Raw genomic sequence first — 18,670 nt, 5'->3', positions numbered from 1 at the left:
TTGAGGACAATATGTGGTGTGAGGTGGTTTGATCGAGTAAGTAATAATAGGGTAAGAGAGATGTGTGGTAATAAAAAGAGTGTGGTTGATAGAGCAGAAGAGGGTGTTTTGAAATGGTTTGGTCACATGGAGAGAATGAGTAAGGAAAGATTGGCAAAGAGGATATATGCCTCAGAGGTGGAGGGAATGAGGAGAAGTGGGAGACCAAATTGGAGGTGGAAAGATGGAGTGGAAAAGATTTTGAGCGATCGGGGCCCGAACATGCAGGAAGGTGAAAGGCGTGCAAGGAATAGAGTGAATTGGAACGATGTGGTATATCGGGGTCGACGTGCTGTCAGTGGATTGAACCAGGGCATGTGAAGCATCTGGGGTAAACCATGGAAAGTTCTGTGGGTCCTGGATGTGGAAAGGAAGCTGTGGTTTCGGTGCATTATTCATGACAGCTAGAGACTGAGTGTAAACGAATGTGGCCTTTGTTGTCTTTTCCTAGAGCTACCTCGCACACATGCAGGGGGAGGGGGTTGTTATTTCATGTGTGGCAGGGTGGCGACAGGAATGAGTAAGGGCAGACAGTGTGAATTATGTACATGTGTATATATGGGAAGACAGTGTGATTTATGTACATGTGTATATATGAATATGTCTGTGTGTGATTATATATATGTATATGTTGAGATGTATGCGTATGTGTGTGGACATGTATGTATATACATGTGTATGTGGGTGGGTTGGGCCATTCTTTCGTCTGTTTCCTTGCGCTACCTCGCTGACGCGGGAGACAGCAACAAAGTAAAATAAAAATTACAAAAAACATATATGCGTGCATATGAGAGGATGGGCTATTCTTCGTCTGTTTCCTGGCGCTACCTCACTGACGCAGGAAACAGCGATGAAGGCCGAGTTCAGGAGAGTGCATGAAAGGTGGATGTTGAGAGTTCATGTGCATAAAAGTAATTTATGAGGTTCATAAAGGGAAGAGACAAGTTGCTTTGATCATGAGTTTAACTGGAGGGTATCTGCAGGCAGTATATGCCTGGGAGTGGACATGGCAGCAGACAAAACTACGGAAATTGCAGTGAATCACACAGTGGGTAAGGTGAGACAGTCCTAGGTGCATTGAGGAGTTTAGAAAGAAAGATCACTTTCTATGAGGGAAAACAGAGGTATGTTTGATGGTATAGTAGTCCCAAGAGTGATGTATAGGTACAAGTTGATGATGGAGAGAGCTGAACTAGGTATGAAGTGGTTTGGACGTATGGAGAAGATGACTATGAAGATGTGTGTCAGAAGTGGAAGGAACAAGAGGGAGAGGGATACTGATAAAAAGATGGAAGTTTGAAATAAATGAGGCTTTGAGTATTCAGAGCCTGAACATACAGGTGGGTGAGAGGCACAAAAGGGATAGAACAAACGAGAGTGACATAATTACCTACTTGTACTGTATGGGTAAGGAGTTTTATACTTATGGAGTCCCATCTCTTGAACATTCTTAATCATCAAACAACTTCTTAAATATGTTTATGCTGTCTGCATTAACCTTGACCCATCATTCAACTCCATTAATGCACCATTCTTATAAAAGTACTTTGTTAAATCTTTTTAAACAAGTTTCTTGTTTAATTTCATGTTATGTCCTCTGGTTGCTATATTCCAATTTCTCATGAAGAACTGTTCAGTATCCACATCATCAATCTGTTTCAAAAACTAAAAGACTGTGATCAGGTCATCCCTCACTCTTCTCTCTTCCAAAGTAGGTTAACTCAAAACTCTAGCCTTCCCTTATAATTTACCTCTTAATTCTGGCACTATCTTTGTTGTCCTTCTCCAGATCTCCTCTATCTGCATTTTGAGCTTCTTAATGTGTAAGAACCAAACTCAAGAATAATATTCTAGTTTTATCCTTATATAGGATATGAACAGCTTCCTAAATATTTCTTTATGGCGATGGGAATAAATAAAGGCAGACAGTATGAATTATGTAAATGTGTATATATGTATATGTCTGTGTGTGTATATATATGTGTCCATTGAGATGTACAGGTATGTATATTTGCGTGTGTGGACGTGTATGTATATACATGTGTATGTGGGTGGGTTGGGCCATTCTTTCCTCTGTTTCCTTGCGCTACCTCGCTAACGCGGGAGACAGCGACAAAGCAAAATAAATAAATAAATACTAAATGTATCTGAGAGCTATTCTAATGGTGGTATAAAGGGGGCAATTTCTGTCAATGGGCTGAATCAGGGCATACAAACTGACAGGGGAACCATGGAAATATTTGTGGGGCTTGGCTGTGGAGGAGGCTCTGGTTTTGGTGACAGCTGGAAAGTGGATACGAGAAAACATTGCAATTTTTTGTCTGTTCCTGGCACTACCTTGCACTGCAGGAAAAAATGAACTAGTGTGGCACTGCAGGAAAAAATTAACTAGGGTGAAAAAACATGAAAATAGCTTCGAGACTGACAAAGTATTCATTCTACTGCTGAAATATTACATTTGGAGAATTGTTAAGATGGCAAATTAGCTGTTGTGTAATATCAACATTGCCTTTAATTTCAAGGATAAGGAAATGTTTAGTAACCTATTCACAGTAGATAACATATCTAAATTAGAGTATCCATCTCAAGTTTGGTTACCTCACAATAAAAGATCTATTGTAAGGCAACGAACATGGCACCTGCAATATGGGAGGTGAGTTACTGTGAGATGCTAGAAGTAATAAATTTGTCCATAAGGAGAGGGGAGATATCATATGAGGTTTCACATGTTATGAAACAAATTGCCACAGGTGAAAGTAAACAGTTCATTGACAAAAAAAATTCATGAAAGTTCAAAGCAAAAACTAAGCAAGAGACATATATGAAAAGATATGAGGAAATAGTTCTTGAGTATTAGAATAGTGAATGAATGGAATAAGCTGAGTGGTAAGACTGTAAATGGAATCACTAAACAAAAATTTTAAAGTTATGTGACAGTAAAGAGTTTAACCCATTATGTGCCCAATGCCTTGGGAGTTAATCTGCACAGTGTGGGGAAAACATCCTTACAGAATATATCTATCATATATTACAGAAAATACCCCCCAAAATAGCTTCCTTTCCTTTATACAGGCATGAAAAAATGCAGATTGGATAGTGTATGAACTGGGCTGGTGGCATGAATGCCTCTCTCAGTAAGTAGATGATAATCATGAATGCTTTCAAGAAGATGGCATACATACATTTAAGAAGACGAATAACAGTAAAGAATGTTCAAAGGATGATGGCCCCTGAGTGTAAAATTCTATCCACATATAGCACAAATAGGTAAATACTCTTTGTTTTTCCAGGCATGATTTCACACTACACATTATGTATTATTTAGACAATCTTTACATCTATGTCTCTTTATATAATCTAAGGATTATCTATGTATTCACACCTCATTTACATAGGGAGAACTATATATACATGAATAAATGAACAAATTCTATTTCGATAAAAACAATGATACTGTAGAAACTGTCTTTTCAATTCCAAAAATAACCATAACAGTGGGCATGTACAAATGGCATCATGCCAAGATGACATATATGTACTCTCATGATAATCCATGGGTGACTGAGACGTGTAATATTTCTTTTTCAGCTGTGATGATAAGCTGCTGGTGACATCTATGGGTGATTGTTGGAAGCAAACATCAGCTAGAATTTTAAATGATGGCAGGAGCTAATAAAACATGACATGACAGGGAGCAGAAGCTACAAAATATGTCATATGATTCATAGAGCAGTGAAAGGGGATCTATGAGAGTAAAACTCCTACCCTTACTATGCAATAAGGTAATCATATACTTTGTACTTTGAGGATTACCTGTCTCCACTACTTTTATAAGTTCCCCATAATTCTACCTTTACTTTCAGCCTTCCAAACACCATCTTTAGATGATCATTCTCAAAACAGATCATATCTGTATATTTTTCTTAATTCAAACTTGTTACAATGAAAATCACTCATCTTTCAAAACTAAGTTTTCTCCTCACAATTACTTTCATCATTAATGTTAAGAAGCACATTTTCAAGATTACTTATATTTTGATTAATTTCAGTTCAGCTAATGGAATGGCATAACCTGCTAACAACAGCTACAGTATTATTTAATCCAAATTTTCAATTAGAACATCATAATACCTGAACATTCATTGGAGTCTGGAGCGTTCGAGTTGCTGACTTTAGGAAGCGATAAACCAGATCTGTTTGCTTCTCCTCATCACAGCCAATCATTAACCTTCTTTGAACATGTTGCAGGTAGACCGAAAATGCCATGCGAGCCTGATACTTGCTGGAGTGGAACAGAATAAAGCACATATATGAATACTAAGTTTATCTAAAACACACAGAATACATGCCTTACACTATACATTATAAAATCAGTAAGCACAGATTAGTTAACATCACTGCAGTCTAGTAAGCAGTACTAAAGCAGACATCGGTCATCCATAAAAAGTCATGGCTTTATATTCTATGGCATTAAGTGGCACTTATAAAAAATAAATAGTCTATTCACCAATCAACAGCTCTAACTTTCTCCTTCCCTTTGGGTGGATTAAGTGTATACAGCCTCAGTTCATTCCTCTCATATCTGCCTGAAACAAGTATTTCACCTAACACCCCCCTCCCCACACACACACACACACACACACACACATACACACACACACACACACACACACACAGGACATCATTTGTTAATTTCCTCATGCCATGCTGGCATAATTCATATTGAGGGTAGGGAGTCACAAGAGGGCATGTAACAGCCAGTCATAACACCAGCAGCAGCCAATCATTATCACAATACAAAAAAGCCAGAAAGGCAAAACCTCATGAATTAAAGCCAATGAGATGAACCAAAATTGATGAAGTGTCCTGCAGAATTCAAACAATAGCAATAGTGAGGGCTAGACATTTCTCTAGGGGATACACTGAATACTTCCTTATGTGGAAGGGATGTGCTCTCTCTCTCTCTCTCTCTCTCTCTCTCTCTCTCTCTCTCTCTCTCTCTCTCTCTCTCTCTCTCTCCTAAATTCACCTCTGTAACACAGCAATCAGTCTGTCTGTTATGAGTTTGTTTGATCTCCTATACCTGTGATGTTACAGTCTGGGTGTAGTGTGTTTGTGTGTCCTCCTAAACCTGTTTTATAAGTAAAGGACTCCAGACAGGATTTGGGCCATGAGGTATACAATCAGAGATATCTGAAATATAAGAAAACCTGAAAAATATGTAAAATCTTTATGTCTTGTGCTATCCAATGAATTCCTTAAGGTGATTTTTTTTTGTACCTACTGTCACTAGCAAAGCTTTGGTCATACAATGCATTCTTAACAACTCGTTGGTATAGCAAACTTTGATTAGTATTCCACACAACTGATACACCTAAGACAAAATGTATCATATCTGACTGACAGTGACCAAAGATAACATGAAAATTCTTCATCATTAATATTCAAACTATCAACAAGGTACATTTGCAACATTTTTTTCCTTACACAAATTTTTTTTTTTTTTTTTTTTTTTTGCCGCTGTCTCCCGCGTTTGCGAGGTAGCGCAAGGAAACAGACGAAAGAAATGGCCCAACCCACCCCCATACACATGTATATACATACATCCACACACGCAAATATACATACCTACACAGCTTTCCATGGTTTACCCCAGACACTTCACATGCCTTGATTCAATCCACTGACAGCACGTCAACCCCGGTATACCACATCGCTCCAATTCACTCTATTCCTTGCCCTCCTTTCACCCTCCTGCATGTTCAGGCCCCGATCACACAAAATCTTTTTCACTCCATCTTTCCACCTCCAATTTGGTCTCCCTCTTCTCCTCGTTCCCTCCACCTCCGACACATATATCCTCTTGGTCAATCTTTCCTCACTCATTCTCTCCATGTGACCAAACCATTTCAAAACACCCTCTTCTGCTCTCTCAACCACGCTCTTTTTATTTCCACACATCTCTCTTACCCTTACGTTACTTACTCGATCAAACCACCTTACACCACACATTGTCCTCAAACATCTCATTTCCAGCACATCCATCCTCCTGCGCACAACTCTATCCATAGTCCACGCCTCGCAACCATACAACATTGTTGGAACCACTATTCCTTCAAACATACCCATTTTTGCTTTCCAAGATAATGTTCTCGACTTCCACACATTCTTCAAGGCTCCCAGAATTTTCGCCCCCTCCCCCACCCTATGATCCACTTCCGCTTCCATGTTTCCATCCGCTGCCAGATCCACTCCCAGATATCTAAAACACTTCACTTCCTCCAGTTTTTCTCCATTCAAACTCACCTCCCAATTGACTTGACCCTCAACCCTACTGTACCTAATAACCTTGCTCTTATTCACATTTACTCTTAACTTTCTTCTTTCACACACTTTACCAAACTCAGTCACCAGCTTCTGCAGTTTCTCACATGAATCAGCCACCAGCGCTGTATCATCAGCGAACAACAACTGACTCACTTCCCAAGTTCTCTCATCCACAACAGACTTCATACTTGCCCCTCTTTCCAAAACTCTTGCATTCACCTCCCTAACAACCCCATCCATAAACAAATTAAACAACCATGGAGACATCACACACCCCTGCCGCAAACCTACATTCACTGAGAACCAATCACTTTCCTCTCTTCCTACACGTACACATGCCTTACATCCTCGATAAAAACTTTTCACTGCTTCTAACAACTTGCCTCCCACACCATATATTCTTAATACCTTCCACAGAGCATCTCTATCAACTCTATCATATGCCTTCTCCAGATCCATAAATGCTACATACAAATCCATTTGCTTTTCTAAGTATTTCTCACATACATTCTTCAAAGCAAACACCTGATCCACACATCCTCTACCACTTCTGAAACCACACTGCTCTTCCCCAATCTGATGCTCTGTACATGCCTTCACCCTCTCAATCAATACCCTCCCATATAATTTGCCAGGAATACTCAACAAACTTATACCTCTGTAATTTGAGCACTCACTCTTATCCCCTTTGCCTTTGTACAATGGCACTATGCACGCATTCCGCCAATCCTCAGGCACCTCACCATGAGTCATACATACATTAAATAACCTTACCAACCAGTCAACAATACAGTCACCCCCTTTTTTAATAAATTCCACTGCAATACCATCCAAACCTGCTGCCTTGCCGGCTTTCATCTTCTGCAAAGCTTTTACTACCTCTTCTCTGTTTACCAAATCATTTTCCCTAACCCTCGCACTTTGCACACCACCTTAACCAAAACACCCTATATCTGCCACTCTATCATCAAACACATTCAACAAACCTTCAAAATACTCACTCCATCTCCTTCTCACATCACCACTACTTGTTATCACCTCCCCATTTGCGCCCTTCACTGAAGTTCCCATTTGCTCCCTTGTCTTACGCACTTTATTTACCTCCTTCCAGAACATCTTTTTATTCTCCCTAAAATTTAATGATACTCTCTCACCCCAACTCTCATTTGCCCTTTTTTTCACCTCTTGCACCTTTCTCTTGACCTCCTGTCTCTTTCTTTTATACGTCTCCCACTCAATTGCATTTTTTCCCTGCAAAAATCGTCCAAATGCCTCTCTCTTCTCTTTCACTAATACTCTTACTTCTTCATCCCACCACTCACTACCCTTTCTAATCAACCCACCTCCCACTCTTCTCATACCACAAGCATCTTTACACAAAAATATTATGCTTAAATAAATCATAAAGATATGAACAGTTTTTCATACCTGTTTGCTATTTCCTGCATTAACGGGGTAGCATCAGGAACAGACAAGAATAAGGCACTCATTTACTTACATGCACTATTTAGCTGTTATATAAAATGCATCCACGTCCATGAGACATTTTTGTGGTAAATGATGATTTAAACTGAAAACCTTTCACAAATAATTTCTAACTGCCTAATGCAATTTCGTGCAATGCCTCAGCAAGGCATAGGAGCTACTGTACCTTGTGTTCACTTGTCAGAAAAACTGTTTCCTTACCTGAGGGCAAGGCCATTCTCTAGAGCTCTCATGACACTGGCCTTTACTTGTTTCATATCCCGGCAAGTTGTTTTTTCTTCCTTCTTACTTGAACCTTATGTTGGGAAAATTAGGAAAAAAGTTATATCTGCTGTTATCACAGTTTCAGGTATTTAGGCAGTTCTTATCAGTGTCTAAATAAAATTCAAAGATTTTAAGTTTGTCTATATATAGAGTTTCATGTTATTCATTCCTGAGTCTATTATAGGTATAAAGAGATTTTCTAAGCAACAAAGGTTACAAAAATAATGAAATTATTGTTATCATTATTGAGGCATTACCAACATTCCTTTAAGAATAATTGACAGAAAATATCATCCTTAATTCAGTGAGGTAATAGCAGAGTATTATCTTGAAAAAACTAGTTTCCACAGCTCAAAATGACAGACCAAACAATCATATACATTATCACAACACATATGAAGTTTAGACAATGGAGACTGAGGATTTATGGTGGGTGACACATATGAAACTGCAAAGAGAACTGAAAATAAAGAGACGATTGTGATTTCATATAGAAAAGGAATAAGGAAATTTGTAACAGTACTGATAAACAAATAACCATGATCATGTCCTGGGGATAGCAAGTGTAAAAGGATTAATGATATGTAATATAAATCATGGTACAGGGTTGAAAAAAAAAGCCGCTAGTATGTCTAAGTATACAGAAAGTACACATACTTTGTTTGTAAATATAAGTACGTTAATAAAAAAGCAATGACCTACACAGCGATGCAAATGATAATTGGCCTTACACACTGAGAGTACTTCCCTTGTACATTCAAGGAGTTAAAAGCTACTATTTACATATGATAGAGGTATATACAATGATATAAAAATCCCTCACCTTATTTGCAAGGAGAAATATGCAGGAAGAATTTCCATAGATAGAAAATGTCAGGATAAAAATATGAGCAGAGTGATATTCTTATGGAGTTTCCTAAGGGTCATCTATGACAAGTAGTGTAGTAATGGTATACAAGTCTGTATTCAGATATGAATAGTATGATAGGCAATTCCACCAGAGCAGTGACTCTATAAACAGCCAGAGAATAGGGAAACTTAGCATTATGAATACAAACACAAAGGAAAAAAGAAATTACATAAAGACTACATTGTGACATGGCAAACAGATCAAGAGACTGACTGGTGCAGGGGAGCTAAGAAATATGGTGTAGCTCCTAGAATATGAAAACTTCTATATCTTTTTTTTAAACTGAGACAGCATGGGAAACTGAATGCTCTAATCAAGGCCTTCTCATCAATGATATATCCCTGGAGATAGGGGAGGAAGAATACTTCCTACGTATTCCCCTGTGTCGTAGAAGGCTACTAAAGGGGGCGGAAGGGGGGGCTGGAACTCCCATCTCCTTGTATTCAAATTTCTAAAAAGGTAAATAGAAGGAGTCAAGCAGGGAGTGCTCATCCTCCTTGAAGGCTCAGATTGGGGTGTCTGAATGAGTGTGCATGTAACCAAGATGAGAAGAAAGGAGAGATAGGTAGTATGTTTGAGGAAAGTAACTTGGATGTTCTGGCCCTGAGTGAGACGAAACTCAAGGGTAAAGGAAAGGAGTGGTTTGGGAAAGTCTTGGCAGTAATGTCAGGGTTTGGTGAGGGGACAATAGCTAAGGAAGAAGTAGAGAACATAATCTCGGAGAGCAAAAATGGGTATGTTTGAAGGAATAGTAGTTCCAACAATGTTATGTAGTTGCGAGGCATGGGTTATACATAGGGTTGTATGAAAGAGGGTGAATGTGTTGGAATTGAAATGTCTGAGGACAATGTGTGATGTGAGGCGGTTTGACTGAGTAAGTAATGTAAGGGTAAGAAAGATGTGTGGAAATAAAGAGTATGGTTGAGAGAGCAGAGGAGGGTGTGTTGAAATGGTTTGGACATATGGAGAGAATGTGAGGAAAGACTGACAAAGAGGATATATGTGTCAGAGGTGGAGGGAACAAGGAGAAGAGAGAGACCAAACAGGAGGAGGAAGGTTAGAGTGAAAAAGAATTTGAGTGATCAGGGCCTGAACATACAGGAGGGTGAGAGGCATGCGAGGAATAGAGTGAATTGGAACGATGTGGTATACCTGGGGCGACGTGCTGTCAATTGACTGAACCAGGGCATGTGAAGCAACTGGGGTAAACTTAATCACCAACTCTTGCATTAGCAAAGTAGCACATGGAAACAGACGAAGAAAGGCCCAACCCATCCACATACACATGTATATACATAAATGCCAATACAAGTACATTTCTTTTTTTTTTTTTTTGCTTTGTCGCTGTCTCCCGCGTTTGCGAGGTAGCGCAAGGAAACAGACGAAAGAAATGGCCCAACCCACCCCCATACACATGTATATACATTCGTCCACACACGCAAATATACATACCTACACAGCTTTCCATGGTTTACCCCAGACGCTTCACATGCCTTGATTCAATCCACTGACAGCACGTCAACCCCGGTATACCACATCACTCCAATTCACTCTATTCCTTGCCCTCCTTTCACCCTCCTGCATGTTCAGGCCCCCATCACACAAAATCTTTTTCACTCCATCTTTCCGCCTCCAATTTGGTCTCCCTCTTCTCCTCGTTCCCTCCACCTCCGACACATAGACACATATATTCTCTTGGTCAATCTTTCCTCATTCATTCTCTCCATGTGCCCGAACCATTTCAAAACACCCTCTTCTGCTCTCTCAACCACACTCTTTTTATTTCCACACATCTCTCTTACCCTTACGTTACTCACTCGATCAAACCACCTCACACCACACATTGTCCTCAAACATCTCATTTCCAGCACATCCATCCTCCTGCGCACAACTCTATCCATAGCCCACGCCTCGCAACCATACAACATTGTTGGAACCACTATTCCTTCAAACATACCCATTTTTACTTTCCGAGATAATGTTCTCGACTTCCACACATTCTTCAAGGCTCCCAGAATTTTCGCCCCCTCCCCCACCCTATGATCCACTTCCGCTTCCATGGTTCCATCCGCTGCCAGATCCACTCCCAGATATCTAAAACACTTCACTTCCTCCAGTTTTTCTCCATTCAAACTCACCTCCCAATTGACTTGACCCTCAACCCTACTGTACCTAATAACCTTGCTCTTATTCACATTTACTCTTAACTTTCTTCTTTCACACACTTCACCAAACTCAGTCACCAGCTTCTGCAGTTTCTCACATGAATCAGCCACCAGCACTGTATCATCAGCGAACAACAACTGACTCACTTCCCAAGCTCTCTCATCCCCAACAGACTTCATACTTGCCCCTCTTTCCAAAACTCTTGCATTCACCTCCCTAACAACCCCATCCATAAACAAATTAAACAACCATGGAGACATCACACAACCCTGCCGCAAACCTACATTCACTGAGAACCAATCACTTTCCTCTCTTCCTACACGTACACATGCCTTACATCCTCGATAAAAACTTTTCACTGCTTCTAACAACTTGCCTCCCACACCATATATTCTTAATACCTTCCACAGAGCATCTCTATCAACTCTATCATATGCCTTCTCCAGATCCATAAATGCTACATACAAATCCAAGTACATATACACTATAAATTTCAATGTATACATACATATAAATACACAAACATATACATATATACACATGTACATATTCATACCTGCTGCCTTCATCCATTCCCGTCACCATCCTACCACACATGAAATAGCACACACACACACACACACACACACACACACACACCCCAGTGCGAGGTAGCGCTAGGGAAAGACAAAAAGGCCACGTTAATTCATCCTCAGTCTTTAGCTGTCATGTGTACTGCACCAAAACCACAGATCCCTTTCCACACCAGGCCCCACAGACCTTTCTATGGTTTACCGCAGATGCGTCACATGACCTGGTTCAATCCACTGACAGCACGTTGACCCTGGTATACCACATCGTTCCAATTCACTCTACTCCTTGCACACCTTTCACCCTCCTGTATGTTCAGGCCCCAATCTCTCAGAATCTTATTCACTCCATCCTTCCACCTCCAACTTGATCTTCCGCTTCTCCTCGTTGTTGTTTGCTGATGATACAGAGCTGGTGGCTGGTTTGGATGAGAAACTGCAGAAGTTGGTGACTAAGTTTGGTAAAGTGTGTGAAAGAAGAAAGCTGAGAGTAAATGTGAATAAGGGCAAGGTTATCAGGTTCAGTAAGGTTGAGGGACAAGTTAACTGGGAGGTAAGTTTGAATGGAGAAAACCAGAGGAAGTGAAGTGTTTTAGATATCTGGGAGTGAATTTAGCAGCGGATGGAACCATGGAAGCGGAAGTGAGTCATAGGGTGGCGAGGGGCCGAAGGTTCTGGAAGCATTGAAGAATGTGTGGAAGGCAAGAATGTTATCTCGGAGAGCAAAAACAGGTATGTTTAAAAATGGGTATGTTTGAAGGAATAGTAGTTCCAACAATATTATATGGTTGTGAGGCATGGGCTATAGATAGTGTTGTGCGGAGGAGGGTGGATATATTGGAAGTGAAATGTTTGAGGACAATATATGGTATGAGGTGGTTTGATCGAGTGAGTAATGGAATGGTAAGAGAGATGTGTGGTAATAAAAAGAGTGTGGTTGAGGGAGCAGAAGAGGGTGTGATGAAATGGTTTGGTCACATGGAGAGAATGAGTGAGGAAAAATTGACAAAGAGGATATATGCGTCAGAGGTAAAGGGAGTGAGGAGAAGTGGAGGTGGAAGGATGGAGTGAAAAGGATTTTGAGCGATCAGGGCTTGAACATACAGGGGGGTGAAAGGCGTGCAAGGAATAGAGTGAAGTGCAACGATGTGGTATACTGTGGTCGACGTGCTGTCACTGGACTGAACCAGGGCATGTGAAGCGTCTGGGGTAAACCATGGTAAGTTTTGTGGGGCCTGGATGTGGAAAGGGAGCTGTGGTTTCGGTGTATTACACATGACAGATAATGTGGCCTTTTTTGTCTTTCCCTACTGCTACCTTGCTTGCGCATGGTGAGGGAGCAGGGGATGCTATTTCATGTGTGGTGGGGTGGCAACGGAAATGGATGAAGGCATCAAGGATGAATATGTACATGTGTATATATGTATATGTCTGTGTATGTATATGTATGTATACATTGAAAGGTAAAGGTATGTATATGTGCGTGTGAGGGCGTTTATGTATATACATACATGTGTATGTGGGTAGGTTGGGCCGTTCTTTCGTCTGTTTCCTTGTGCTACCTCACTAATGTGAGAGACCGCAATTAGGTATAATATAAAAATATATTTTATCTTATATTAACTTTGCGTTGTCACGGTCTCCCGCGTTAGCGAGGTAGCGCAAGAAAACAGACGAAAGAAATGGCCCAACCCACCCCCATACACATGTATATACATACATGTCCACACACGCAAATATACATACCTATACATCTACTTGCTTTGTCGCTGTCTCCCACGTTCGCGAGGTAGCACAAAGAAAAACAGAAAAAAGAAATGGCCCAGCCCACCCACATACACATGTATATACATACATGTCCACACGCAAATATACATACCTATGCATCTCAATGTACACATATATATACACACACAGACATATACATATATACACATGTACATAATTCATACTGTCTGCCTTTATTTATTCCCATTGCCACCTCGCCACACATGAAATAACAACCCTCTCCCCCCTGCATGCACGGGATGTAGCGCTAGGAAAAGACAACAAAGGCCCCATTCGTTCACACTCAGTCTCTAGCTGTCATGTAATAATGCACCGAAACCACAGCTCCCTTTCCACATCCAGGCCCCACACAACTTTCCATGGTTTACCCCAGACGCTTCACATGCCCTGGTTCAATCCATTGACAGCACGTCGACCCCGGTATACCACATCGTTCCAATTCACTCTATTCCTTGCACGCCTTTCACCCTCCTGCATGTTCAGGCCCTGGTCACTCAAAATCTTTTTCACTCCATCTTTCCACCTTGAATTTGGTCTCCCACTCCTCCTCGTTCCCTCCATCTCTGACACATATATCCTCTTGGTCAATCTTTCCTCATTCATTCTCTCCATGTGACCAAACCATTTCAAAACACCCTCTTCTGCTCTCTCAACCACACTCTTTTTAATTCCACACATCTCACCCTTACATTACTTACTCGATCAAACCACCTCACGCCACACATTGTCCTCAAACATCTCATTTCCAGCACATCCACCCTCCTCCGCACAACTCTATCCATATCCCACGCCTCACAACCATACAACATTGTTGGAACCACTATTCCTTCAAACATACCCATTTTTGCCTTCCGAGATAATGTTCTCGACTTCCACACATTCTTCAAGGCTCCCAGAATTTTCGCCCCCTCCCCCACCCTATGATTCACTTCAGCTTCCATGGTTCCGTCCGCTACCAGTTCCACTCCCAGATATCTAAAACACTTTACTTCCTCCAGTTTTTCTCCTTTCAAACTTACCTCCCAATTCACTTGACCCTCAACCCTACTGTACCTAATAACCTTGCTCTTATTCACATTTACTCTTAACTTTCTTCTTTCACACACTTTACCAAACTCAGTCACCAGCTTCTGCAGTTTCTCACATGAATCAGCCACCAGTGCTGTATCATCAGCGAACAACAACTGACTCACTTCCCAAGCTCTCTCATCCCCAACAGACTTCATACTTGGAGGTGGAAAGATGGAGTGAAAAAGATTTGTGTGATCGGGGCCTGAACATGCAGGAGGGTGAAAGGAGGGCAAGGAATAGAGTGAATTGGATCGATGTGGTATACCAGGGTTGACGTGCTGTCAGTGGGTTGAATCAGGGCATGTGAAGCGTCTGGGGTAAACCATGGAAAGCTGTGTAGGTATGTATATTTGCGTGTGTGGACGTATGTATATACATGTGTATGGGGGTGGGTTGGGCCATTTCTTTCGTCTGTTTCCTTGCGCTACCTCACAAACGCGGGAGACAGCGACAAAGCAAGAAAAAAAATATATATATATATATATTTATTTATCTATCATAATAATGGACCCAAAACCAGGAATTTCATAAATAATGGGCCAAATCTTCATCTTCGATAAAGGATCTGCCTATATCTCTGATACCTATTCCCACCTGGAACTCCCCTAAGGGGAATGGACATGGTAACAGAGTTTCTAAAACTAGTGAGCTCCAGTGCTGCTTCTTACCCTTTAGTACCCTACCCTTGACAAGTCACTAGCAGAAATCAATTCTAACACAGAGTTTACAGAGGCTGCTACCTAATGTTCCTACTGACTACATATACCTTATGCTCCTGCCTAATGTTCATACCTCCTACTTCCTAATGTTTCTACCCAATGCTTTTGCCTAAATGTCCCTACCTACTACTTGTATCTATTGCTCCTACCATTTTGCCAAAAGGGCAGGGCTAGCATGTAGTGCTCACCTAGATAATTGAGCTACAAACTGGATGTCCTGACTTTTGCTAGCCTACAGGGTTAGGAGTTAGATATATTATTTCTGCAAATTAATGTTACACATGGTGTAGGCATGTATGACCCTGATCCAACTTATCTTGATGGGAATGGAATAAATGATGTTGATGGATATTTATAGATTACATGTTCTCACTTAAATGAAGGTATGAAATATGACATTTTAATATTTTTTATTTATTTATTTTGCTTTCTCGCTGTCTCCCGCGTTTGCGAGGTAGCGCAAGGGAACAGACAAAAGAAATGGCCCAACCCACCCCATACACAATGTATATACATACACGTCCACACACGCAAATATACATATCCATACATCTCAATGTACACATATATATACACACACAGACATATACATATATACACATGTATATAATTCATACTGTCTGCCTTTATTTATTCCCATCGCCATCTCGCAACACATGGAATAACATCCCCCTTCCCCCTCATGTGTGCGAGGTAGCGCTAGGAAAAGACAACAGAGGCCCCATTCGTTCACATTCAGTCTCTAGCTGTCATGAAATAATGCCAGAAACCACAGCTCCCTTTCCACATCCAGGCCCCACACAACTTTCCATGGTTTACCCCAGACGCTTCACATGCCCTGATTAAATCCACTGACAACACGTCGACCCCGGTATACCACATCGATCCAATTCACTCTATTCCTTGCCTGCCTTTCACCCTCCTGCATGTTCAGGCCCTGATCACTCAAAAATCTTTTAATGGGTTGATGAAAAGATTCTGGAATGTTCTGTATGAAAGCAACCTACTCTGATGGCCAAATTATAATTCTGGTTACAGTTCAAAGTTTTATAAAGAAGTCAAAGCCAAAAATGATACCAATGAAACAACATACTTCAAGTTACTGGAATATTATGTACTCTTGACATCTGAAATATTTTTCCATGCAATAAACTTTTCAGAATAAGTTAAGAGCTTGTGCCTGTCATATTTTCAGCTTGTTCAGACTTATGAAAAAAATTATTAAGAGCATTGCACATGGTAAACAAAGTCGTATTTCTAAGTCAAGAATAGCTTAAGCCAAACAATGTTTTTACATGGTGATCCAAGGTAGGATTCATAAAAGCAAAAAATATATGTAGTATATGAAGAAGACACTTTTTCTATGGGACAAAAAGCACAGATGAAGGAATGAAAATGAAGACCTGGTTATCTTCTTTCACTAAATTCATATCACTTGAGAAATTTTGCTATCAAAGTTTCAAAAAAAATTTTTTTCTAAGATAAGCCTATAATCATTTGAGAGAGAACTTGCTCACATGGGATAAAACATCATTTTATCCACCAAATCATGGTGTATCTGCCAAGTTCTTATTTGCTTTGACCAAAGAAATATCTAAATAGCATGTTAATGTAATTCACAGAGATCCAGCAACCATAAACAAGCCCATCCTGGTCTATGATGCTACTGGTGGCACTTCTTGGCTTCCAACTCTCATCATTCATTAACCAATCATCTTTACCTTGGCCTACAGAACTCCGGCAAAAGTTTGTCAAAAAGGAGAGAGGAGAAAGAAGGTATAGAAAAATAAATGGATGCTGATAAGGCTCTGCCTCTTACAGAAAAATAGAATTCACTTTGCAAAACCAACATTTAAAAGTGATGGCAAGCAAGTAGATGAATCAGAAAAAATGCAGGCAGCAGTATGAAAGGAACATGACCGAATGTTTAGATGGCAGTGCAGCAAATGTAGGAATGCAGTCATGACAGAAATGAGGGTGTTTAAAATGTTAAGAGAAACACAATTAAAGGTTGCAAATCATTGGTTGGATACACAGTTATGAGACACAGGAATGAAAAGGAAAATGCATGGTGGTTGAATGAGATTACAAATGCTGTTGAAGACTTGAAAAAAGCATATAGCAGATTGCTCAAAATGAATGTACCAATGGAAGTTTAGCAAAGGAGGAGGGAAGAATATATGAGTAAACAAAATGTTTAGAAGATGACAGAGGAAAGCAGAGAAAGAGTAGATTTTGGAAGTAACTTGAGAGAAAAGTTTAGGGAAACTAAGATATTGTATTGGAAGAAGGTGAAAAAGGAAAAAGGTGGGAGGCAGATGTATGAGTGGAAACACTAATGTGAGAAGTAAGGAAGGGGAGATGCTGAATCAAGAGGAGGAAGAAAAAAGAAAGATGAAAAGAGTAATTTGAAGAACTGATGAATGTAGATGGGGAGGCAGCAGTTGTTACATGTATAGATATGGAGAATGGAAGGAAGAGTATGCAAGTGCAAGGGCCCGAGGCAAAAAGGGTGGTGCAAAGGGTGATAATGAGGCTGATGGTAGGAAAGGCCCATGGAGTGGAAGGGATTACAGCTGAAATGCTGAAGTATGGAAGAGAAAGTGTAATAAAGTGGATGGATCTGACTTGAAAATTTAGCAAGGAATAGAAAGTTGTGCCTGAAGATTGGGTGAAAGCTATCATTGTTCCTTTACTCAAACGAAAGAATGCAAAGGCTGGATGTAGCAATTATAAAAAATAAGTCTTCTGTGGTGTGGCAGTAAGTGTTCCTGACCATGACGCATTCATTGGCCACATAGGGTCAAGCATATTGGTTCGACTCCTGGCTGTGGCAGTTGATCCATGGTCATCTCAGCTGTTCATCCATAACTAGGGGTTGGTCGGTTAAATGGGCACCTAGCTCAGGCTAAGGAATATATATGTATATACGTTGTACCAAGAAGTGGAGGGAACAAGGATAAGTGGGACACCAAATTAAAGCCTTCTACCTCCAATTTGGTCTTCCATTTCTCCTTGTTCCCTCCATCTCTGACACAAATATCCTTTTTGTCAATCTTTCCTCTCTTATCCTCTCCGTATGTTCAAACCATTGCAATAACACCCTCTTCTGCTTCCTCAACCACACTTTTTATTTCCACACGTCTCTCTTACCCTTTCATTACTTACTCGATCAAACACCTCACACCACATACTGTCCTCGAATATTTCATTTCCAACAAATCCATCCTCCTTCGTACAACCCTATCTATAGCCCATGCCTCACAACCATATAATATTGTTGGAACTATTCCTTCAAACATACCCATTTTTGCTCTTTGAGATAACATTCT

General features: G+C 40.4%; 1 protein-coding gene across 1 annotated transcript in view; it reads right to left on the bottom strand.

The window, feature by feature from the left end:
- Positions 1 to 18,670, bottom strand: part of LOC139761492 (uncharacterized) — a 71,256-nt gene that overhangs the window by 35,768 nt on the left and 16,818 nt on the right. Inside the window, exons 2-3 of the mRNA XM_071685753.1 lie at positions 8,053 to 8,146; positions 4,171 to 4,321 (exon numbers count right to left, since the gene is read on the bottom strand). Coding sequence (XP_071541854.1) covers positions 4,171 to 4,321; positions 8,053 to 8,108 — 207 coding nt within the window. The 5' untranslated portion in view covers positions 8,109 to 8,146. The remainder of the gene's footprint in view (positions 1 to 4,170; positions 4,322 to 8,052; positions 8,147 to 18,670) is intronic.

This window comes from Panulirus ornatus, chromosome 40, assembly GCF_036320965.1.
Source record: "Panulirus ornatus isolate Po-2019 chromosome 40, ASM3632096v1, whole genome shotgun sequence".
In the NCBI taxonomy this organism is placed as follows: Eukaryota; Metazoa; Arthropoda; class Malacostraca; order Decapoda; family Palinuridae; genus Panulirus; species Panulirus ornatus.
The sequence above is the reverse complement of the archived record's forward strand: the minus strand, read 5'-3'. Positions and strand labels throughout refer to the sequence as shown.